General features: G+C 44.3%; 1 protein-coding gene across 1 annotated transcript; it reads left to right on the forward strand.

The window, feature by feature from the left end:
• Positions 1-1,586: 1,586 nt before the first annotated feature.
• On the forward strand, positions 1,587-14,509 carry FAM111A (FAM111 trypsin like peptidase A). The gene is made up of 3 exons (XM_070957267.1): positions 1,587-1,640; positions 9,034-9,093; positions 12,462-14,509. Exons 1-3 carry the CDS (start codon positions 1,587-1,589, stop codon positions 14,337-14,339), a joined length of 1,992 nt encoding a protein of 663 aa, XP_070813368.1. The 3' UTR covers positions 14,340-14,509.
• Positions 14,510-26,372: the final 11,863 nt, after the last annotated feature.

The following is a 26,372-nucleotide window of genomic DNA, read 5'->3' on the forward strand; positions in this document are numbered from 1 at the left end:
TGGCTTGGAATTTCTGGCAGTTTAAGTCCACACACCTTAAAAATTTCCCAAGTTTAAGAACCATGGGATTAAACAAAGGCGCCCTAGAAGATCGCCTTCCCTGTTACAGCACCCGCACTCTGAGCTACGGATGGTCCCCACCCCAATGGGGTTCCCAAGGATCTTGAAGATCTGGCTCTTCGCTCACATTTTGGGCCAGGGTTAAGTGATTGGATTGGGTGAACTCGTTTTTTTCTCTCGCCCCGGTCCCCATTTTTCACATAAGGGCTGGAATGCGAACGGGGCTTAAATTCGTGAGCTTTGAATCACGCCGACGACGGTCTTCCCATCCAACCCCCGGTAGTCTTTTCCCGCTTTCCAGTGGCAGGGAAACGATCCCGATGCTATCCCTTCCCGGCTTCGCCGACACTTTCCGCGGGCTGGAATCTACTTCTGCCACTTCCCAGGGATCGATCCAGAGCGCCCCAAGAGGTCATAATAAAAACCCGGGAATTTATCAGCAACTCGATCTAGTTTTCCCTTTCGTTTCTGGGCTAGCGGAGACTTTCCATTTCCCGCCTTTCAAAGGGAAATGGGCGGGAATCGCTTTTTGGAATCGCGCTTTTGCCGAGCTATGGGCATCTTTCAGGATCTCAATCACCGCCCCGGAAAAAAAATTTGAGGAAACAAATCACTTTCTCTATGCCATCCCCGCCTTTTGAAAAGCCTACGCAAGAACTTGCGGAGTCATTTCCTCTTTTTTTGGGGTCCTGGAAGGTTTGCTGGAGGTCTCCCCGTTGTCGTCTTCTGTTTCCAATCCTCGGCTCATAGAAAGCGCCCTGTAAAGGTAAAGAGTTCTTGAATATATTTGTGAACGCGAAACGATGGAGAAAATGATCGGGATCTCCTTTATTACAGTACTTTCTCTGCCGATGCTGCCCAGCATCATTTCACTGGGCGGGGACGCCAGAAACCATAGTTGGTTGATCCAGCACAGGCAACCAGGAGTGAGATAATTTTGATCATAATTTAGTGTGAGTTGCTGAGCTAATTTTGGTTTATTCAATAAATGGGAATAAATGTTCCCTAGCCTGGTTGAAAATGAATAAGGAAGTGAGTTTAAAAAAAAAAGTCAAAATAGCAGGAGAAATTCAGTACAGATAGTGACTGTTCATTTAGTGACTGTTCAAAGTTACAACATCACTGAGAAAAGTGACTTAAGACGGTTTTCCACACTTACAACTATTATAGCATCCCCATGGTCACATGATTTACATTGCAATTCTTGACAACTGGCTCACATTTATGACCGTTGCAGTGTCCAGGAGTCGTGTAATCGCCTTTTGTGACCTTCCTGACAAGCAGAGTCAGTGGGGAAACCAGATTCATGTAACAACCGTATTATTAATTTAACAACTGAAGTGATTCACTTAACAAATGTGGCAAAGAAAAATCATAAAATGGGGCAAAACTCACTTAACAAATTTCTCACTTAACAATATAAATTATAGGCGCCATTGTGGTTGTAAATCAAGGACTACCTGTATAATCCTCTTGTTTGGGTCTTCATCTATTTTTTTTCCCCGTTCACTTTAGCAGCAATAAGGATGGAACAGTTGAAAGATGATTCAATTGCTGGAACCAGTGATGAAAATCCAAAGGTAGAGTTCTTGCTTATTCTGAATTGATTACTGTTCTCATTGTCTGTGTGTGGTGAGATGTGCTTTTCATGGGCGTGTCATGACATGCCTTTCATTAGTCTCTCCTTGCCTCCAAGCCTGTGGCTTAAACTTTTTCAGGCTGTGGGACATGTTAACATTTATCATTCCTATTATATACACAACTGTGGGATCACGGCTGCCAATTCTTTAGCTGGGGTTGGCCTTCATGCACATTAAGTTCTTAGATATCCTAGGACAGCGGTTCTCAACCTGGGGGTCGCGACCCCTTTGGGGGTCGAATGGCCATTTCACAGGAGTCGCCAAAGCCCTCTCTCGCCCCCCCCACGCCTTCACTCACCCTCACCCTCCTACCTCTGTTGGATCGCTGGTCGCCGGTCGCTTACCCCACCCACTCCCAATCTATTGCTGCCTCCTGAGTCCCAGCTGATGGCTAGAGTGAAAAAAACTGTTTAAATTCTTGCCTCGGGGCTTCAAAGGGCCGCCCTACAGCTGATCAGTGTTAAAAGAAAACAAATGAGTAGACCGGTGCCTGCAAAAATAGAAAAAACAGCCCCTTTCAGCTTCAGCATAGGTTAATTACCATAAGTTGATTTGATCAGCTGTTTTGCGGAGGGCTCTGTTCAAAGAGGTAAATTGCTGGAGCAGATTTTTTTTCCCCTAGCTATGCTGAAAAATCGAAACTGAAAGTAAAGCAGGGTCTTTGCTGCAACATGACAAAATGTGGCAGAGAGAGATTTCTTTTTCTTTTTCCTCACCAAAAAAGGTAGGTGCAAAACTGCAAACAATGGGAAATTTAGGGCAAAAGAGGAGGTTCAAGATTTTAAAACACAAAAGAAAAAAAGCTCTATTTAACTAGGGAATTGTAATAATTGAGATACTATTAATTGTATATTGTGTTGAAAGCAGAAATGGTTAAGTTGTGGTTTGGAGGAATATATGGGGGAAATTATTTGGTTTATTATTATTGGTAAATATAATTAATTGATTTGTAAGAAATTGGATTGCATGGAAATAATTGGAATATTCATGTTCATATTGATTAATACACAGAAATATACTTTAATATACTTTCTCTTCCCCCCCTCTTCTTCTCCTCCCTACTTCCTCTACCTTTCTCCTTCTCCTCCTCTCTTCCTCCCTCTCTTACCGTCACTCCTACTCTAACTTCCCTTCCCTTCCTTCATCCCTCTCTATTGCTGTATCCTTTTATGCAGTGGTGGGATTCAATATTTTTAACAACCGGTTCTGTGGGCATGGCTTAGTTGGGGGTGTGGCTTGGTGGTCATGTGACCGGGTGGGCATGGCTAGCTGGTCATGTGACTGGGTGGGCGTGGCTATGTGCATAGGGACTAATCAGAGGGCTGAAAAAAGTCATTTCTGACTGATCCTCGCACTTATGACCATCCTCACATTTATGCCCATTGCGGCATTCTTAACAACCATGTCAGTCATTTCACCACTAATTCTCTTCACCATGGTGACAAGATAGGGCGTAAAACGTAAAATGTGAGGACAGTCGTAAGTTCAAGGACTGGTCAAAAGTGCGAGGACCGGTCAAAAATAACTTTTTCAGCCTTCTGACTAGCCCATATGCACATAGGGACTATTCAGAGGGCTGAAAAAAGTCATTTCTGACTGGTCCTCACATTTTTGACCGGTCCTCGCACTTATGACCTTCCTCACATTTATGCCCGTTGCGGCATTCTTAACAACTGTGTCAGTCATTTCACCACTACTTGTCTTCACCACAGTGACAAGATAGGGCGCAAAATGTAAAATGTGAGTACAGTCGTAAGTGCGAGGACTGGTCAAAAGTGCGAGGACCGGTCAAAAATAACTTTTTCAGCCCTCTGAGTAATCCATATGCACAAAAGGATACAGCAATAGAGAGGGATGAAGGAAGGAGAAGAGAGATGGAAGAAAGGAGAGACGGAAGGAAGAGAAGGGAGGAAGGGAAGGGAAATTAGAGTAAGAGTGAGGGTAAGAGAGGGAGGAAGAGAGGAGGAGAAGAAGAGGGGGGGAAGAGAAAGTAAGAAGGAAAGAAAAGAGAGAGGTGATAGGTTTGAGGAGAAAGATTGCTGTACAGTAAAAAAGATGAAATGGAAGAAAGGCAACCCCAAACAAATATAAAGATATTAAGATAAAGAATGAATTGTTAAACTTTAAAGAATAAAAGAGAATAAATATGAATAAATAGCAGTAATTAGAAACACACATACAAACATACAATGTATTTTCTTTGAACAGAGTATTTGGCCAGTTCACAAATTTAAACAGTGTTTAGTCATTTCAATTAAATTTACAATTTCTATATTTCCTTTTTGCCATATATATTCCTTATCTATTTTTTTTAAAAAAACAATATTACCCTTCATCCTCATCTCTAATCTTAATCAAATTCAATTTTTCCCTTCTATTCTATATTATACCCCTTCTCATTGTCATCTATTTTTATATCCATCCTCACATTGGTTAATTATGTAATATTATAGTTGTTTAATATAAATTCAACATTTTAATATAAATCAATTAGTTATATAACTATCTTTTTTGTATATTAATCTATCTAACTCGTATCTAACTTCCTGCGAGTTTGGCTCGGCGGCCACACCCCCACCTTTGGCCCCACTTCTCCGAGCCCTCAACTGATCCTTGTGACGCTTCCAAATTTTCCCCTGATCTATCTCAATATGGTAGGAGCAAGGACCTGCAACCCCAACAACCTTCCCTGGCAACCATAAGGGCATTCCCCCATAGTTCCTGACGTATACGTGATCCCCTATAACAAATGACCTGTATTGTCTCATGGCATCAAAAGGCTTGGCCTGTCCGTACGTGGGGTGCAAACGATCTAAGGTTGTGCGGAGCTTCCGGCCCATTAAAAGTTCGGCCGGGCTCCTGTTAGTTAGTTGACAGGGCGTGGTATGTTGAGCCAATAAGAACTCCTCCACCCGCTCAGCCCACGTCCCGTGCCCTATTTTTTTTAGTGCGTCTTTTGCAGATCGCACAGCGCGTTCCGCACAACCATTGCTGGAAGGATGAAACGGCGATACTAAACAATGCCGTATGCCCCTGTGGGCTAAAAAACCCTCGAATTCGGCCGCAGTAAATTGCGGACCGTTATCCGAAACGATGCAGTCAGGCAATCCATGTGTTACAAATAGTGAACGTAAAACCTTAATGACAGCCTCTGCTGTAGTCGACCGTAATGGGACGACTTCAACCCATTTTGAAAACGCATCAGCTAGGACCAGGAAAGACTGACCCTTCAATGGACCAGCGAGGTCAATATGCAACCTCGACCATGGGGCCCCAGGCGATTCCCACTCCCCTGGGGGGTCTCTAGGCGGCATTGACATGTTCTCCTGACATTGAGAACACTGTGCAACCCAGTCAGTGATGTCCCGGTCCATCAAAGGCCACCACATATAGCAACGACCTAACGCCTTCATCCTGACCACCCCCGGGTGACCCCGATGCAATTTCTCCAACAATGAGGAACGAAGGGGGGGTGGAATAACCACCCGGTGACCCCACAGAAGGCACCCCGCTTGCGTAGAAAGTTCGAGGCGGCGGTTGGCAAATGGCTGGAATTCTGGAGCGAAGGGCCCTGGTGGCCAACCTCTGGCCATCCAGTCCAACACCTGTTGCAGGGTAGTATCCTTCGCGGAGAACCGGGCGACGTCCGATGCGGTGATCAACAATGGCGCGGCCTCCAACAGGAACACAGAGGACACAGGGACAGGGTCCTCTAGCCAGTCAGGGCTGGGGCATCGGCTCAATGCGTCAGCGTGAGCGAGATCCTTCCCAGGCCGGTGAACCAGTCGATATTCGTATGCAGCGAGGAAAACAGAGTAACGGGTCATGCGGGGGGACAGAATTTGAGGAGCAGGGCGATCGCCTGCCAATATGCCTAACAAAGGCTTATGATCAGTGTATAATACGAAGGGACGGCCATAGAGGTAATGGTGGAACCGTTTGACCCCGGCCACCAAGGCGAGAGCCTCTTTATCTAATTGCGAATAATTACGCTCTGCTGGAGCCAAGGTCTTAGAATAATAGGCAATGGGAAACTCACGGCCAGAAGGTAGGACATGGCTGAGCACCGCTCCCACCCCGTACGGGGAGGCATCACAAGCTAAGGTTACCGGCAGGTGTGTAGAAAATTGGGTGAGAACCGAGTTGGAGGTCAGGAGATGTTTGACAGCCAAAAATGCTTTAGCCTCTCGAGCACCCCAATGCCAACGAACGTCACGGTTTAACAGCCGGTGAAGGGGCTCAGCAACAGACGCCTTATGCGGAATAAAAACAGCATAAAAGTTAAGTAGTCCTAGGAAAGATTGGAGATCAGCCTTACACTTAGGAGGAGGAGCGTCCATAATGGCTGATGTTTTAGCTGCCGTCGGATGGATTCCCGAACTATCCACCAGGAATCCTAGGAATTCCACCTGGCGTACCGCGACTTGGCATTTGGTCTTGTTAACCTTCAGACCTGCAGCAGCTAGCTTCCGAAGAACCTGCCGCGTCCGCTCCAATAGCTGTGAAGTCGAAGAAGCTGAGACGAGAACGTCATCAAAATAAGGAATAACCCCGGGGAGTCCATGCAGCAAACGTTCCATCATGCTCTGGAAGATCCCCGGGGCAACACTGACCCCGAACTGCAACCGGCGACATCGGAATGCCCCCCTATGGGTCACTATTGTCTGTGCCTCCGCCGTCAGGTCATCCACTTTAAGTTGCTGGTAGGCTTGGGCCAGGTCCAGCTTTGCAAATATCGACCCTTGCCCCAATGAATGTAGCAGATGCTGAACGACAGGAACGGGGTAAGCATTACCTAATAGGGCCTTATTCAGCGTAGCCCGGTAGTCAGCGCAAATACGGACCGATCCATCCGCCTTAATAGGAGTTACAATAGGGGTTTCCAAAATTTCCTTACTCAATTTTTTTTTTTTTTTTTTTCCTTCGGCACTGTAACCCGTTTCCGATTAATTCTGGAGGTTATACTTCCTAGATCCCACCTTCGTCGCCACTATTTTGTTCTCAGTGCCGGCTGACAGGACAGAGACAGTGTTTAAACTAACTGAACCTTTATTAATACAACATGACAGAGAGAGCCGGAACCCGCGCTTGACAGCTCTTTATATACAGCCGGCTGTCAGTTATTAACCAATGAACGTTGTGCTTACAACACCCAATCCCAATACTCCAATCAACTTAACTTAATATGTAACACCCTTCATCCTCATCTCTAATCTTAATCAAATTCAATTTTTCCCTTCTATTCTATATTATACCCCTTCTCATTGTCATCTATTTTTATATCCATCCTCACATTGGTTAATTATGTAATATTATAGTTGTTTAATATAAATTCAACATTTTAATATAAATCAATTAGTTATATAACTATCTTTTTTGTATATTAATCAATATGAACATGAATATTCCAATTATTTCCATGCAATCCAATTTCTTACAAATCAATTAATTATATTTACCAATAATAATAAACCAAATAATTTCCCCCATATATTCCTCCAAACCACAATTTAACCATTTCTGCTTTCAACACAATATACAATTAATAGTATCTCAATTATTACAATTCCCTATTTAAATAGAGCTTTTTTTCTTTTGTGTTTTAAAATCTTGAACTCTCCTCTTTTTCCCTAAAGAGGAACTACCTCTTTAGGGAAAACTACCTTTCCACTAAAGGTAGTTTGCACCTACCTTTTTTGGTGAGGAAAAAGAAAAGAAATCTGCCTGTCTCATTTTCCAACGTTGCAGCAACAGTAAAAGCAGGCTTTTACTTTCAGTTTCGTTTTTCAGCGTAGATAGGGGGAAAAAATCTGCACTCTTTGCAAGCAAGCAGCAGAGCCCTGAGCAAAACAGCTGAGAGCAAATCAGCTGAGAGTCAGGAGGCCGATAGAATCAAGGGGCTAATTAGCCTATGCTGAAGCTCCGCGGGCCAATAAAATTACAAAAAAACACCGAACTGTTTGTTAAATTGCTGGCTCGCCTGCCCCTCGCCCACCATTATTTATTGGCAATAAATAGTGGTGCGGAGGGGCGGGGCAAGGGGCGGGGTGAGCCAGCAATTTAACAAAGGATTCGGCCAAACCCCCTAGAACCGGCAGAATCCCAACCACTGCTTTTATGCATATGGACTACTCAGAGGGCTGAAAAAATTATTTTTGACTGGTCCTCGCACTTTGACCAGTCCTCGAACTTACGACTGACCTCACATTTTACGTTTTTGCCTTATCTTGTCACCATGGTGAAGAGAAGCAGTTGTGAAATGAGTGACATGGTTGTTAAGAATGCTGCACGGGCATAAATGTGAAGATGGTCATAAGTGTGAGGACCAGTCAAAAGTGCGAGGACCTGTCAGAAATGACTTTTTTCAGCCCTCTGAGTAGTCCCTATACACATGACCAGCTAGCCACGCCCACCCAGTTACATGACCTCCAAGCCACACCCACAAAATAAGTCACGCCCACAGAACCGGTAGTAAAAAAATTTAGAACCCACCCCTGGTTGGGGGTCACCACAACATGAGGAAACTATATTAAAGGGTCGCGGCATTAGGAAGGTTGAGAACCACTGTCCTAGGATGTTGTAAAGTATCAGCATAATAAATGTGTGGATCCAAGCAGCATGGCCTTTTGTAAGTGACAGACGTCTTGTCAATGTGCAGATCCTCTAAGTGCCATCAAAGTTTTTTTGGTATGGCACCCATTACAGGCAGTCTTTGACTTATGACCGCAATTGAGCCCAAAATTTCCATTGATGAGTGAGGCAGTTAATGAGTTGCTCCTCATTTTATGATCTTTATTTGCCCCAGTTGTTAAATGAATCATGTGATGGTTAAGCAAATTTGACTTCTCCAATTGTCTTTGCTTATTGGAAGTGGGCTAGGATGGCTACAAATGGTGGATCACATGATCCCGGGACAGTGCAGATATCATAGATGCATGCCAGTTGTCAAGTGCCTGAATTTTGATCATGTGACCACGGGGATGCTGCAGTTGTTGCAAGTGAAAAATGATCATATGTAGCTTTTTCAGTGCTGTTGTAAATGAATGGTTGTAAATTGAGGACTGCCTCTATTATTACTAGACACTCAATCCCAAAACAGCAAAAAAATACAAAACAATTCAGCCCAGATTAAAACAACCACAAGAGTAATAGGAGACCACAACGGGATCCTCATTAAGCTCATCCTTTGAACCAGAGTGAGGTCTTGAGAGCTTTCCTGAATCTTAGTGTTGAATTGGATTCAAATTTCCTGGCTGGGAGAGCGTTGTCGGCGTGACGAAAGAATTTGCGATCGAAACGAGCTGCGTGAAAGCAAGGTTTCTTTATTTTTCAGGAAGACGGATCGAGCGAAGGTGCGGACCAGCATTCCTGGGTGGGCCAACCACAGTGTGTGGTAAGTGTGGTGTTTTTATACTATCTTTCCCTTTGAAGCTGTCTGCCCTATAACGATCTTTCGTTATAGAAAGTGTCTATACTGTCGGTTCCTGATTAAATCTTTCCTTAGATTTAATTAGTGCTTGTTATCTTCTTGATTTTCTATTGTATTTTAAGTTTGAGTGGTTTTCCCTGCACGTCCTGGTATTGTGCTCTTAATGGTCCGGATACTCTGAGGTTATTTTTAGAAGGTCTTTTGGTAATGTATATGGAGTTTCTATTTCTTTTGTTATCGTTTTGGTTTCTGCCTTTGAACTGTCTAGGTCAGTGATGGCTAACCTTTTTGCCATCATGTGCCAGGAGAGGAGGGACGGGGGAGGGTTGCACACGCACGTGCCCACACGCATGCGCGCGCAACCACCACCCCTGCTCCCGGCACATGATGGCCTGGTAGGCCCTTTTTTCTTTCTTACCTGGTTCCAGATGCTCTCTATTTATCTGGGAAGGACAAATACAGCCTTTCCCACTCCCTCGGAGGCCCTCCAAAGGCCTGAAAGACCCCATTTCCCAACTCCCCGTGGGATAGGAAGTGACATTTTTCGCTGTCCCCAGCCTCCAGAGCCTCTCTAGGAGTCTCTAGGAGCCTCTCTAGGAGTCTTTAGGAAGGCCCCTTTCAGGCCTCCGAGGGAGTGGGAAAGGCTGTTTTCGCCCTTCCCAGATAAATAGAGAGGATCTGGAGCCAGGTAAGAAAGAAAAATGGGCCTTCCCCACCACCAACCCCCAGGCCCTCCAGAGGCAGGAAACAGCCTGTTTCCCTACTTCTGGTGGGTCCAGAACGCCTGGAAATCAGCTGGCCGGCGCGCGCCTGTGCCCCAGAGCTGAGCTGGCATGCCCACTAATATGGCTCCGCGTGCCATAGGTTCACCATCATGGGTCTAGGTAAAGTTCCCTTCCTACACTAGCACAATAGGTGCTGTCCTTATCTCTGATGGGATGCTACTTCAAAAAGTGGGGGGGCTGTTTTAGAAGGCCAACCTCCTTGGTTTTCCAAGACGGCAATTTTTTAATAGAGAGGACCTAGTTGTTCTGCTTATCTATTGGGTGGGCAGGAAAAAAATGGAAATAAGCAGTTCCTTAGATAACTAGGCCCTATGCCATGTAGGGCTTTATTGATGATAACCAGCACTTGAAATGCAGATGGAAACCAACTGGCAGCCAACCCAGCTCACCTAGCAGCAGTGACGCATGGCCATAGTGAAAAGCATCCATTATTGCTTGTGCTGCTGCACTTTGAACCAGCTGTAGCTTCTAAATTGTATTCGAGGACAGCCCCAGGTAGAATATATTACAAAGTCCAGTTATGAGGTCATCAGGGCACGAGTAACCATTGGACGGCCTCCAGTTGAGGAAGGAGCATGATTGATGTGCAAGATGAGCCTGTGAAATGGCACTCCTGCCATAGCTACTGCCTGCTGTTTCAGCACTAGCTGCCAGTCCAGGAGGACCCTTAAATTGTATTCCTCTGTGGCACAGTCGTTAGAGTGCAGTACTGCAGGCTACTTCTGCTGACTGCCGGCTGACTGCAATTTGGCAGTTCAAATCCCACCAGGCTCAAGGTTGACTCAGCCTTCCATCCTTCCAAGGTAGGTAAAAGGAGAACCCAAATTGTTGGGGGCAATATGCTAACTCTGTGAATCACTTAGAGAGGGGCTGGAAAGAACTGTAAAGTGGTATATAAGTCTAAGTGCTATTGCTATTGCTCTTCCAGTATCAAATGGGGAAGCATTACCCTATCCAAGATGGACAATGAAGCATTACCCTATCCAACCTGGGGAGGGGTAGGGGCAATGTAAAATTTGTTACTACCGGTTCTGTGGGCATGGCTTGTGGGGGGAGGGGTAATGTGACTGGGTGGGCATGGCCAACTTTTTTTTTTTTTTACTTTTAAAACCATTTTTTCTACAACCTCTTTGGCCGAAGAGGTTTTAAAAAGATGCTTTTAAAAGCCTCTGCCGATCCCAGCTGAGTTGCCTGATCGGCAGAGGCTTTTAAAAGAAAAAAAGCCTCTGTTGATCAGACAACTCAGCTGGGATCGTCAGAGGCTTTTAAAACAATTTTTTTGGCCAAAGAGGTTGTAGAAAAAATGCTTTTAAAAAAAAGCCTCTGATGATCGCATGGTTCAGCTGGGCATGGTGGGGGGGGGGTAGGGATTTTTGCTACCGGTTCTCTGAACCACCCGCCTCCATCGCTACTGGATCAGGCGATCCGGTCTGAACCGGGAGCATTTCACCCCTGGGTAGGGGGCTAAACAGCCACAGCCTTGTCTGTAGCTGAACAGCTTCTAGACCTTGGGTCAAATCATACTCTAGTAATAGAAAGTTGGTTGAGTTTGAGTCTATTGTTTTTTGTCCTTAGTCTTTGAGGGCTCTTCATCAAGTTCTCTGTAGAATAATGTTTGAAAATATTGATCCATCCCACAAGTAACCACTGATCTAGCAATCAGTATAGAACAGGGCTGTCAAACTCTTGGCCCATGGGCCGGATGCATCACATGCTGGCCACACCCACACCTGGTTTAGCAAAGAGGAAAAAAGTCCCGATATGTCACGTGATGCCACTGTGATGAGGTGAGTTTGACACCCCTGGTATAGAACATCTAATTGCGTTGCTGCTGGCTAAGGGCTCCCTCCTAACTTGGCTTTCACCTGCTCCATGAGGAAGAAACAAACCCTGAAAGACAAACATGGAGTCTGTACTCTTCCTATTTTTAAATGTCACATAAGAGAAGCCAGTTCTCCTGATTGGATCCTTAGTGCTTGGTTTTTGAAAGTGTTAGTTGACTCTGCTATTACTGGGAGTGATGAATCAATCTAACTTTACTTTCATTCTTTTCCTGTTGGATTGTCATGGTGGAATTTCCCTGCAGTCTCCATATCTCTCCTTAATACATTATGGAATCACGTGCACCTGGAAATATGGGTAGAGCAGAACATGTTTTAAAGTAACCCATGAATGAGAATCCCAGGTCTGCAGTGTATCTGGTTACAGAGAAGATTATAAGTCCCTTCATCTTGAATATATATAGAAAATTGCCCTTAAAGTTATTGTGTTCAAGAGGAAAAACTATCTGGTATTGTAGACATGTTGAGCCAAGGTTTGTGCTCATGGCCTTAATTATTTTCTTTCTTTCTTAAGTAGCTTAATTATATTCAATTCAGGAAATGCCTGAATTGGGTTAAAAGCACCTATGAAAATATCCCATACAAAATTTTGTTTCATATCTACTTTACATAGGTGCTAGGCATTACATGGTCTTTTTACTGTTATTGTTTTAATGAAAAACAAAACAATAAACCAAATGCATATTTAATTATTCCCTTTTATTAGATCAAAGAAGAGGTAATTAACAATGAATATGATTTTCCTGAAAAAGTTCCAACAAGTTGGAAGGAAGCAAATAAAGAAGAACGAACATTCGTGGTGACATTCGGTGAAAGTGGGAAGAAGTATCTAGTGGAAGGCAGACTTACCGACAGTCTGCTTAGTGCCCTCAAGTCTAATAAACATGTTTGTCACTGGATGGAGAAAAACAAGACAAAAGAGTTCCACTTAATAGAGAAGAGAGAGCCTTTGAAAGTCTGTGTCAATATGGGAATGCCTTTAAAGTATGTATCTGAAGGCTCACAATTTGAAATGAAGTCCTACAAGCTAACTAATAATGAACTATGGTATCGCCAATATGACAATAGGAAAGAAGAATGTATAGTGTTCTATGTCTGTGGAACAGGTTCTAGAATGGAAAGCCATGGAGCACAGAGCCGTAGGTTAATGAAAAACCAGAACCTACTTAAAGAATATTGCACATTTTGTATCTTTGCCCCTAAAGGAGAATCCATAAAAGATGCCCTGTGCAATGATGGCCGCTTTCTGCCATTGCTAAAAGAAAACAATTGGACACTGGTAAAAGATGGAACAGTCAGAGAGAACAATTTTTTAGTTAACAACTTATCAGATCAAGTTTATGAAATCGAGGTGGAGTCTAACAAAGGTGTCAAATATAGTGCTGATCAAAAGAAGAAATGGAATGATTTAGATTTGCAGCAGCTGAGTACCCCTGAAAAGCCACAGCCACAGCTGGACTTTGAGGAGGGACAGCTCAGTGCTTCTAAAAAGCAACAGCCAGAGTCAGACTTTGAGGAGGGACAGCTCAGTACTTCTAAAAAACAACAGCTGCAGGACTTTGAATGGCAGATCCTGCAGTTGTATCCTAAGCTGAAGGAAGAAAGACAAAACATTGACAAATTTTTGAGAGGTTACAAAAAGGATCCCCTTGAAGTTTATAAAATAAACTTTGGCAAGGAAGTAAATGACTCTTTTCCATTCAAGGTGATGAAGACTCTTGCTCAGTCTGGTGATTCAGTTGGATATATAGAATGGAGGGATGTTAACTTAGGATGCGTTAAAGGGTCTGCAACTTGCTTCGTTCTCCATGGTAGATATATATTAACGTGTCACCATGTAATAAACATGATAGTTGGAGAAGGAATTGAAGCAAAGGACTGGGGAGATAGAATTAAGCAGTCAGCCCGTGTAACTTTCTCTTATGTAGAACAGCATCCTACAGAAAATTGGTTCTCATTGGAGAACTGGTTTGAAATAGCAGATGTGGATCTTGATTTTGCTGTCCTGAAATTGGAAGAAAATGAAAGTAACATTCATCCTCCACCAGGATTGTTGCAATTACATTTCCCATCACCACCAAATGGTCCCATTTTTATCATAGGTCACCCAAATGGAAGAATCAAGTCCACCAATATTTGTCTTGTTGTCAGTTTATTTGATCGTGGCAATGAATTTAGCGATCATTTGCACAAACGCCAGAACACTGAATGTAGCAACTTTGTATGTGGTTACGGCCAAAAGAAAACATGCATCCATATGTATAATCCAGATTTTGAGAAACACAGAAGTAATCCTAATGTTGTCACCTACAATACCTGTTTTTTTGAGGGGTCATCGGGTTCACCAGTGTTTAACAAAAATGGGGAGCTTGTTGCTTTGCACGCTGTTGGATTTGGTTATAAAATGGGAAACAAAGACTGCAGCATAATTGAATGTGGCTATTCAATTCATTCAATTATTTTAAAAATTAAATCCAAATTTAAATCTTGGTATGATGCTATAATTGGTCCTGATGCAAGGGAAGCTAGCTCACATGTGGATGCACTTCTGCATGAGGCAGAGGACGAAATGGACTGTAGTTAATATTATATTGTTAAAGTTCAATCCACTTCTCCAAAAACTGAAATTGCTTGAGGGAAAGTTACCTGCCAAGGTTCTGCTTTCTTTGGATTTATAACAGTTTGTGAAAGATACATTTATTTTCAAATATACAGGCTGAACATTGCTGCCACTCTACATTAAATTTTTCAACAAGTGCCTCAAAGTTTAGTGTCCATTGCATTTTTAGAGCTCCCAGTAGCAATAAATTCTTTTGCAGTTGTGTATTTGTATTTCTTCCTTTATGCAAATGCTGTCTTACATTATTTGGGAGAGAAGAGTGGAACTAAAGTGAGATTGCAGTTAGTGATTTACAACATTTTCTAGTATCCAGTCATTAATGTCATGATGTAAGGGCTGTCCTTTTTCTGGTATTTTGTCAGAACAATGGTTTGATGATTATAAAAGATACTAGAAAGGTATGTTCCTCACTGCTGAGTCAGGCCATTATCCACCTATCCACCTAGCCTTGAATTGGCAGAAAATTGAATTGCCATCTTATTTTGCCTCTATTGCATCTCTTCAAAGTAACAGTCTTAGATTTTACAGTGTTGAAGCTGCACTTTGATGGTGTTTGAATAAGGGAAGAAATACAGCTAAGGATGACTAACCTACCCTACTCGTGGGCTGGGACTGAGATGAAGGCTATTTCAAGAAGGAAAAAAGAAGATGCCAGGACATGGTGCCATAATTAGGTGCAATTAGGAAAAGACCCAAAGTTACCAGTAAGGATGCCTAAGGCCTTCAGGAAAAACCAGAAACAAACTGACAAGTTTGGAATCTGGAAAGTGGGCAGTGTAAATAATCTGTTCCTGACACGGAAAAGGACTTTTACAGGTTATTCTGGTCAAAGCATTATCTAAATACCAATCTACACAAGTGATTGGCAACTTTTCCAGTTGGGACAAATTTCACCTGTAAGGGCAACAAGAGTTTTATTGCAGGATAGGTTTTGATGATCCTTTTTAAAAAATGGGAGATACTGATGTTACTTTTGGTTTACTGGGCTTAACATTGTTTTTAACTGCTCAGGAAGTTTTGCTTCAAAAATTTCATCAGCCCAATCTTGAGTGACTTCAGATATCTCAAAAATGGAGCGATATGCCACCTTCAGTCGACAAACTGCTTATTCTATCTATACACTAAAGTATTTTGCTCCCTTATTTCAAAATGATTGATAAATCTGATTAGCCAAATTGCTACGTGAAGGGGGAGTGGGTTAGATTACTAAGTCACAACTTTATTGTCTTGTATAGTTTAAATATAATAGTTCTTCAGTGAGCACACTGAAGTCTAGATGTTGAATTTTCAATTCCCAAAAATGTTGACATCATTTTGATTATGGGATCTGTAGTCAAAAGCATCTCTAGAGGGATCATGTGGAGTTTTTTGATGGGTTCTCTAATATTTTCCAAGCTGCTTAGGCCCATGCTACTTACCTAACTAATTTCCTAACTTTGATCTTACATTTTAATATTTATGACTTATTATTGCTTTATTCTATCATGACATGTAATCAATAAAGCTTTGGATTCCTTGAGCCATTGCATTGTTTCCATTTCTGTTTCTTGCAACTTAATATTCATAAGAAACTTTAAACCAGGAAACCAATGAGACAGCATTGTGTGTATTGTAATTTGCTGCAAATACCAGCTGGTGGCAACAAGATCTGTCAAAGCATACTTTGGACAAGCGTTTGGGTTTAGAAAAATCAAACAAGGCAAATTAATACTATTGAATGCAATTATTCCTATATAAAATTAGAACAGCAAGTAATATAAAGCTTGAATTGATGCAAAAAGCTTTCAAGAATTGGTGCTGAGGGAAAAGCAATACAGTGAAAATTCCCAAACTATTAAACCTATCAAGAATGTCCTGTCTTTGATGGGTACATGTGAATTCTTGGCAACTCTTGTACCCTCAGGAAGACTTTGTCATAGATTATCAGTTGTTTTTGATGGAGTGGCAGAACTGAGTTGGAGGTGGTTATTCATCCTCGCGATTCTTCCTTCTCTGCAGCTTTTGCTATCACTTCCAGGGGATTGTGGAGGGGCATGGTTTCATGTTAGTACTCCATTAGTGTCAGATTTGGGGACAGATAAGTTCACCCACAATGTAAAAGCAGCTGTGCTAGACCCAAAATGGCCCCTGCAACAAGCAGGAACCTCACACAGCCACAAAAAGCCCCCCAAAAAAACAACTTTCACACTTTACACACACACAACACAACACAACTGGCTCACCCACAATGTAAAAGCAGCTGTGCTAGACCCAAAATGGCCCCTGCAACAAGCAGGAACCTCACACAGCCACAAAAAGCCCAAAAACCCAACTTTCACACTTTACACTGTTGTTCCGCCAGGCCGGGCTATTAACATAACGTTTTAAATTGGGGTATTTTAAATTTCTGGGATTTTAATTGGAGCCTAATTATTTAATGATTTTAAATTTTAATTGTTGTTTTGTTTTTGTGTTTTTAAATAGGCTGTACACCGCCCTGAGTCCTTCGGGAGAAGGGCGGTATAGAAATAAAATTATTATTATTATTATTATTATTATTATTATTATTATTATTATTATTATTATTATTATTATTATTATTATTATTATTACACACACAAAATTCCACATACAGCTTTGTGAGATTTTGTGTGTTTGTGTAGTTAGAGTGAAACACTACAGAAACACACTAAATCTCAGAAAGCTGCACAAATATTATTTTATTTTATTTTATTTTTATTTTTATATGAAAGCTAAATTTAAAACTTCCTAAATTTTAAATGACTAGGTTTAAAAAAGAACAACTAAAAAAACCCCAATTAACTATTTTGTAAAGCTCCCAAAGGGGAAAAAAACTTACCCAATAGAACAGGGGTCTCCAACCTTGGCAACTTTAAGACTTGTAGACTTCAACTCCCAGAATTCCTCAGCCAGCTTTGCTTTGCTGGCTGAGGAATTCTGGGAGTTGCTTGCTGATGGAATGGAATCAGGCAAGTGAAGCAAGGCAAGTGTTGCGACTAGCAGCTAAGGTAAGCAAGCTGGAGGGGGAAAACTTTTTTTCTTTTACATGGCTCTGGCGATCCAAGCTGAGTTGCCTGATTAGCAGGCAACTCAGCTGGGATGGTCAGAGCTTGGCTCGTCAGAGCCATTTAAGGCTCGTCAGAGCCTTTCGGGCTGGTCTGCCTGGTTACAGGAGAACGACACCTGGCGTATAAGACGACCCCCGACTTTTGAGAAGATTTTCATGTGTTAAAAAGTCATCTTATACGCCGGAAAATACGGTAGGTTATTTTAAAAAAATAGACAAGTCACATTTTAAAGATAGAGTAGGATATTATCCTGGATCAAACACCTGCTTTTTCTTACATGTTAGAGAATTTGTATACTAGTGTTTTTACCCTTTTCTCACCCCTGTTCCCTGCTCTAAAAAGAAGTACATAGACTCAGTGGTGGTGGTAGTGGAACCAGGCAGCTGGACTTACACAAGCAGCAGGCCGGCGCGCATGCACATGGGCACATGGCTCGACTTGCGCAAGTTGAGGTGCATGTGCATATGCAAGTGTGCCGGCTCGCTGCTTGTGTAAGTCTAGCTGCACCCACGCATGCCAGCCCGCCAGTCACACAGCCCAGTACAAATAGGCCATGGCCTGGTAGTGGGCCATGTCTGGACCCCTGATTTAAAAGGTTACCTTCATCCAAAATTACAGGGGATCCATAGAAGTGTAGTGTTCAAGGACATCAAACAGATGATCGTGAATTTGCAATCAGCACCCTTCGGGGCAGGGCAGGACTCTTATTGCACAATCATAGTTGCTATCTCGACTTTTGGACCCACCCTTGCAGGTGCATTTACATCTTGCCAAAAACTGAAGCAGCTTCACCTACTAATTACATTTCTCCATTAATCCCATTATTTTAGAAAGCCAAAAGGTACAGAAAACTCTCTTTCCTGTGATTGTCCAAATTATTGCCACTGAGAAGTATATATCCCCGTTAAAGTCTGCAGATGGTTCTTTCAAAATGAATCTTCATTCTTGAATCAGATCAAATCAAGATGAATCACTCTTATCCTAAACTAGAATCTCCAACTGAAATTGCATCAAGCCCTCTTGGAATCTCAAAATGCCCATTGGAAGTGGATCCAAGATGATTTGCACAGACGGAGAACTTCTGCCTGTGTTTATACTGTCACACTAATATTAATATTTTTTTCTGTGAAAAGAAAAAAACTAGAACCTCTAATATTTTAAGAGATGTGTAAAGGATGGAAATAGATTTCTATTTGAATATCATTCCATGGGTGAATAAACATCTCTGGTTAGTCTGAAAAGAATCTTAAATTGATTAGCTAACAAGCTAATTAGCTCTTAGCTGTAGCACTGCTAATCGCAATGAGAGCACAAAGTAAATCTGCAGAACCCCATGGAATGCATGCCTTAAAAATGAGAAACAGTGCTGCAGTTCCCAGAAAGGGATCTGCCAGCCAGGTACCAGTGAATCATCCCAATAAGCCTCCCTCCACCCATTAAGTCAATCTGGCAAGGAGCAGAATATCTTCATAAATTGTACTGCGAGAGCTTGAGAATCGATGCAGGAGCATTCCTCTCATCCTTCTCTTAGCTAAATCACTTATCAGAGTGACTACCTGTAAAGCAGTTTCAGCCTCAAAATTGCTGGGAAGTACATTACAATAGCTTGGCGTCTCTCCCCTGAAAATGAGAAATATAACATATTACTAATAAATGGAGAAGGGTTCACTTATTTTTAAAGGCTGGGGGAGGCATCTGCCTTAGGATCCAGAACCATTGGGGGCCTCAGCAAAGTTCTCCTTTGTTGCCCGCACCTTGACCAAACATGATGGTTTGGGCTATATGGTCTGGACTGAAAAAATATTGGTGACCTCTAGAGAGCAACAACCAATTTCTCTATCTCTGCTGCCATATTGAGAATTACAGGTTCCCAACAGGAACCACAGTGAAAGAGTAGCATGGAGTGGGTTCCGGAAGTGATCCGTGGTGACTTTTCTGTTGATTGTTGCCTGCTGGCTGCTTCCTTCCTGTTATGTAAATAGGTTTGTTTGGCGGGAAGTTCGAAATAACTGACCCTCAGCTGATTGGCTGACCACTACAGCTGCAAGGTATATAAAGGGAGCTGGCTCCCTGGGTTAGTTGCTGGATTCTCACTCTACAATAAAGAGCTGTTGTCACTGACTACTCTGGCTTGCTGCGTCCTCATTCACCCAACATAACATTGGTGACGAGGATGGGATTTTGAGGCCAGAAGCAGAGGAGAGCTGAAGCCACACTCGAGAAAAAGAGCTGAAGCCACGTTCAGAGAGGGGACCGGAGACCGCATCCGAATCCAGCCAGGCGAGTGAGCGGAGCACAGGAGAATCCCGAAACGATGTCTGCCTACACCCCGCCAGCACCTTTCGACCCCAAGGAAGAGAAGTGGGGATCCTACATGTCCCAGTTCGAGTGCTTCATGGTGGCAAACGAGATGCAAGGGCTACCGGACGTTCGAAAGAAAGCCCTGTTCCTGAACCACTGCAGGCCAAGGGTCTTCGACACAGCCGAAGCATTGTCGGAGCTGAATTCGGTCCACAACATTTCCTGGTCGACGCTACAGACCCTGCTAAAAGACCACTATGCACCAACGCCATCGAAGTACGTCCAGCGCTATGATTTCCGGCAACGGCTCCAGCAGGAGGGCGAATCGATCAGCGAGTATGTCGCTGCCCTGCGTAAGGCCGCAACCCAGTGTGAGTACTGAGACCTGGATGAGATGCTCCTAGAGCAACTAATTTGCGGAGTGAGAGATAGCCGGCTCCAGAGAAGACTGCTCGCGAGGTCAAACCTGACCCTACACATCGCCCTGGACAAGGCAAGAGCGCAGGAATCGTCAGTAAAGGCTGCAGAGAAACTAAAGAGCTCCCACCTAACCAGAACAACGCAGAAGACGGCGCCAGTGCACCGAGAGGCCGTAAGCACCGCGAGCGAGGGGGAGTCTGAAGAAGAGGTCTACCGCACCGAGCAGTCCCGCACAGCCCGGAGGGAGCCCAGAGACGGATGCGCCAGCTGCGGAGGGTCCCACTCACGACAAAACTGTAAATTCAGGGACGCCGTTTGCCGTTCCTGTGAGAAAAGGGGCCACATCGCTCGGGTCTGCAGATCCAAGACACATCAGAGCTACAGACCACGTGGCCAAACCTTCCAATCTGAGCCAGCGCCACACCGTAGGCCCAACAAAGATGGCGGCAGCCGGAAGGGTGCGAAATTTGAAGACGCTGGGGCCTACACCATACGCATCGCACAGACCTGCACCTCGCCCGGAGAAAAAACCTACACAACAGTCGAGATCGAGGGACGGGAGTGCCAGATGGAGATCGACACGGGATCGCCGATATCCATCATGTCTTGGGAGAACCTAAAGAAAGTCATCCCCAGCGTACACAAGCGACAGCTCCAGCCACAGCAACGCAGACTGAAAGACTACCAAGGGAACCGCATACCCGTCGAAGGAAGAGGCGAGTTCCAAGTACAGTACGGGGAGTTTACCGAGAAACTGCCCCTCACCATCATCAGCGACAACCTCCCAAGCCTCCTGGGCATGGACTGGTTTAGAGCCCTAGGCATGGGATTCACCGGAGTAAGGAACGTTCGAAGCACCCTGAAAGAGGACCTAATGCAGGAGTTCCAGGACGTGTTCGACGAAAGGCTTGGCAAGTATGTGGGGACCCCGATTTCATTTAACCTCAACCCCAATATTGCACCTATCCGTTTAAAGCCTAGACGGGTACCGTTCGCCCTGAAGCCCAAAATTGACATTGAACTGGACAAATTAATCAAACAAGGGGTGTTCGTCCCAGTCGACCACGCCAAATGGGAGACCCCAATTGTTACACCGGTAAAGCCGGATGGATCAGTGCGCATATGCGCTGATTATAAATGCACAATTAACAAGGCCCTGCAGCAGAGCGCCTATCCAGTGCCCATCGTTCACCATTTATTGCATTCCCTGGGCCCTGGAAAATCTTCGCAAAATTCGATCTTGCGCAGGCGTTCCAGCAACTGCTGGTAGATGGCGCTACCGCAGAGGCACAGACTATCGTAACCCACAGAGGGGCCTTCAAGTGCACCCGCTTGCAATTCGGAGTAAGTGTAGCCCCCGGACTGTTCCAAAGTACCATGGAGCGGCTGCTACTGGGAATCCCCGGGCTGGTGCCCTATTTTGACGACATGCTCATTACCGCCGACAAGGAGCATCAGTTAAGGGAAAGGCTGAGGGAGGTCCTAAGAAAATTCAGGGACGCGGGACTCAGAGTAAAAAGAAACAAATGCATGATCGCAGTCCCCTCAGTCGAATTCCTAGGATACAGGGTAGATGGCACCGGCATACACCCCACAGAGAGCAAGATCAGAGCAATCAAAGAAGCACCCACCCCCAAAGACAAGGCAGAATTACAGGCCTTCCTGGGACTATTAAACTTTTACACCATTTTCCTTAAAGACAAGGCAACAGTGGCAGAACCCCTACATAGACTGTTAACCAAGAAAGCCATTTGGAAATGGGGGAAGGCTGAAGACAGGGCATTCGCCGGCATTAAAAAACTGCTATCAGCTGAGAGTTTTCTAATCCAGTACAACGCAACACTTCCCCTTGTTTTAGCATGTGACGCGTCCCTGTTCGGGGTGGGAGCCGTCCTGAGCCATAGACTCCCGAATGGCCTAGAAGCGCCCATCGCATACTACTCTGTCAAGCGCCGAGCGAAATTATAGTCAGCTCGACAAGAAGGCCCTCGCCACCGTTTCGGGAGTAAAGAAATTCCACGAGTACTTGTTCGGGAGAGATTTTGAGCTGATCACCGACCATCGACCGCTCCTGGGTCTCCTCACGGGAGATCGGCCAACACCGGCAGCACTATCACCCAGGATGACACGCTGGGCCATTTTCCTCGCAGCATACTCCTATCGCCTGGTATATCGACCAGGGGCGGACATGGGCAACGCGGACGCACTCAGCCGATGCCCACTACCCGACAGCCTAGAAAACCCCACACCTGGCATCCCCATCTTGCTGATAGACGTTTTGGACTCCAGGCCCATAACATCAGCCGAGGTTGCGAGAGCCTCAACCAAAGACCACGTGATCCAGACAGTTGCAAGTTGGGTCATGAGGGGGTGGCCAGAAAAGATTGGGAGCGGGGAATTTAAACCGTTCACGGGAAAACGGGACGAATTGACAATGCAAGGGGGTTGTTTACTATGGGGCGATCGGGTTGTTATTCCCTTGCGCCTACGGGAAAAAGTTTTAACATTGTTGCATGAGGGGCACCCTGGGATTGTAAGAATGAAGGGGCTAGCCAGGAGCTACGTCTGGTGGCCCAGCATGGATACAGACATTACCGAGTGGGTGGGGAGATGCCAGCCCTGCCAAGAGTCCAGATCAGATCCACCAACGACACCCGTGAGGGAGTGGGAAAGACCCCAGGGACCCTGGTCCAGGATACACATTGACTTTGCTGGCCCATTTCACGGGCAGACCTTCATGGTCGTTGTAGATGCATTCTCCAAATGGTTAGAGATCAAGCTAATGAAGGCCACTACCACCGACGCAACCATCAGGGAGCTAAGACAGTTATTCGCCACCCATGGGTTACCGGACATCCTAGTGTCAGATAACGGGCCACAATTCACCGCGACACAATTCGAGGGTTACTTAGCAGGACTAGGGATCAGACATGTCCTTTCGGCCCCGTTTCATCCGGCTAGTAACGGACAGGCTGAGAGATTTGTGAGGTCAGCAAAGGAGGCCCTTTCACGTTTAAGCCCCGGAGACTGGCAGGAAAGGGTAGACAAGTTTCTAATAGCTCAGCACTCCACACCCTGTACAGCCACAGGCCGAAGCCCAGCAGAACTATTAATGGGGCGGAAACTCCGAGGAATACTAGATAGGCTTAATCCCAATTACTCCCCAGAGGTTTTCAAGGGGGGGGAGAGGAAGCTTAGAGAGTTCACCATAGGAACACGCTAGAAACTACGGACAGGGCCCACTCTGGGAGGCCGGGACTATCACAGAAATCACGGGGCCCAAATCATACAGGGTAGACATGGGGGACGGGAGAGTTTGGCGCAGACATATTGACCAACTAAGAAAACGAGTAACCGCAGACACCGACGACAGATTCGACGACCCAATCTCTGACCATGACTACCAACCAGAAACACAAACTACAAGCCCGGGTAGAGCGGAGGACTTAGCTGAGGATTCTGGTATCCAGCGCCACCCCATCGAGGTAGTCCAAACCGCCGGAGAAGTCGCCGCCCACGAGGAAGTCCCGGAGGCCTCATTGGGGGAGCAGGGAGAAACAGAAAGTCCCTCCGACCTGCTCGACGCCGCCCCTCCAACTGAACTGCACAGGTCAACTAGGACTCGAACACGCCCTAGTCACCTGAGAGACTTTGTATGTAAATAACACCCCAAGTGACTTCTGGGAGGGGAGGAGTGTTATGTAAATAGGTTTGTTTGGCGGGAAGTTCGAAATAACTGACCCTCAGCTGATTGGCTGACCACTACAGCTGCAAGGTATATTAAGGGAGCTGGCTCCCTGGGTCAGTTGCTGGATTCTCACTATACAATAAAGAGCTGTTGTCACTGACTACTCTGGCTTGCTGCGTTCTCATTCACCCAACATAACACTTCCTCTTCTCTTTCCTTGCCTTGGGAGAAAATAAATCTGCCAGATCAGGGCCACTTAATCTCTTGGCCTGTTCTTTTGTCCGTTCTTGCTGCAATCTCATAGCGGGCCGGATTTGATAGGCCTGGAAAGAGAAGACTTTCAGGCAGCCAAGGAGTGGGTAGCTGGAGGTCTTCTGAGGGTAGGTAAGTCCAAACATGCCCATGTTTGGCTATATTCTAAATGGGGAGAAGAGCCCCTCCCCAGCTAAAGGTGGAAGGGAAGAAGAGGGTTTCTGACCCACCCCACTGTTGCAGTCTGAGAAGGCTTGGTGCTAAGCTTTTTTTTTTTTTTTTAAGATAGGTGGGGTGGGGGGCCTTTTGAAAGGTTTGCCTTGGGGAACAAAGAACTCTGCTCCCTTCACCCTTACCCATGCTTGTATATCCTTTGATTTCTTTCTCTGTTGACTGGATGCTGAATCAGAAGACCATCTCCCTGATGCTAGAGCAGGGCTTCCCCATCTTGGCAACTTTAAGATATGTGAACTTCAACTCCCCCACCCATGCTGCCTGGGGAATTCTGGAAGCTGAAATCCACACGTCTTAAAATTGCCAAGATCGGGAACCCCTGTGCTAAAATTCTCATTTTGGGTGTGTGAGGAAGGGAGACAAAATGCCATAGTCTTGTGTTGAGATAGGCAAACATCAGTAAGTACTGCATGTTTAGTAAAATTAGCTTTATCACCCAAAAAGGCTTCTGATTCTACCCCATGCCCAGCCATTAAGCTCTATAAACTATATTTCTGGGGTTGCACAGATTATATATTTTCAGAAGTGCAGCAATGCTCAATCCTCCTCCTCCTTGGATTTTTCCTTTTTAAAGCAAACTTCCTCTAACATGTTTGTACATGTCACATTACTGTTTAGAGCCTAGTACCTACGTTCTATCTCCAAACCAATGTTTCTTATCTTATCTGAAAAAAAAGTTGACAGAATCACATAAACGGAAGTAAACATGCTCAGCAAAACTTTCTACCACAGTGAACCCGCTGCTTCACATTTAATATGGCAGGTAACCAATCCTGTTCCTTTTTATTATGCTTTTGAAAATGTCTGCATTTAAAAAAAAATGATATGTAAACTGTCATATTAAAGCACCCTACTACTTTCTGAAATTACTGATGATGTGCCTGGATTTTTTTCTAAAAAAAAAAAACCACACATTTAAGCATCAAGCCTTAGCAGCAACTTGTGGTGTTCATCTTCTTACATTAGTAGCAGTTCGTTGCTTTGCTTGTAGGCCTTAAGCATTTCAGGAGCCAGCTATTAATTGAATTAACAACTCCTCTACCATGCTTCTGCCAATCTCACCAGGAGTCTATCTTGACTATGAGCATCGTTCTTTTTTCATGGAACCATCTCTGAAGATGCCCTTCTTACTTCTCTTAATGAAAGCAAATTGCAGGAATTATTTTTTTATTGATGATATGTATCATTAAAGGCTGTGTTTTGAAGTCCCCAACATGTAATTATATCCAGGCGGTAAGAATCCTCTCAGTTACCACTGTAAAGTCCAGTTTTGAAATGGGCCACTGCAGTTTCCTACTGAGATTCCACCTATCTATACCTCATGAATCATGAGAACAATAAGAAATGATAATAGCATCTTTATATAGCAGAGATTTTGAAGAGCCTCTTCAAGGATGAAGTTTCTTTTGTACGTGGATTTTTTTACATGTTAAATCTGGGCTTTACTATACCAGCTTGCATAACTCAAATTATTTTCCACACTTGTAGGCTGTAGGCCTACCTCATCCAAATTGGTGTTTCCAGATGTGATAGGTCAGGACTATATCTCTCATAATTCAAAATGGAGGAAGATTAGACCAGGCCAAGAAAGGAGGTATGTTTCTAGGAGCTGGGAGGCTTCCTTCTCATTTCTTGGGAACTTGGAATCATTGCCCTTCATGACAACTGCATATGGTTATATCGTTTATGCTAGAAATAACATCTGTTATAGATATTGCCAGGGCCAAAGTTTTTCTCTTTTTATAATCTGGGTTGGGGTTCAAGAAGAGATAATATAAGAAGGAATTCTGTAGCTTTTAAAAATACTTACATTAAGATTACTGAGCTTCTGCCACAGTTTTAACGGGTTCATGCCTCAGAATGGTAGGAAATAATGTGGTTATCTGGTTAAGGCACCAGGCTAGAAGCAGGAGACTGTGAGTTTTAGTCTTAGTCTTAGTCATGAAAGCTAGATGGGTGACTTTGGGCTCTCAGCCCAACTCACCTCACAGGTTGATATTGTGGGGAAAATAGAAGGAGGAAGGAGTACAGGTA

The sequence above is a fragment of the Pituophis catenifer genome, unplaced genomic scaffold (genome assembly GCF_029215685.1).
Source record: "Pituophis catenifer annectens isolate HBS135680 unplaced genomic scaffold, rPitCat1.0.hap2 SCAF_1, whole genome shotgun sequence".
NCBI lineage: Eukaryota > Metazoa > Chordata > Lepidosauria > Squamata > Colubridae > Pituophis > Pituophis catenifer.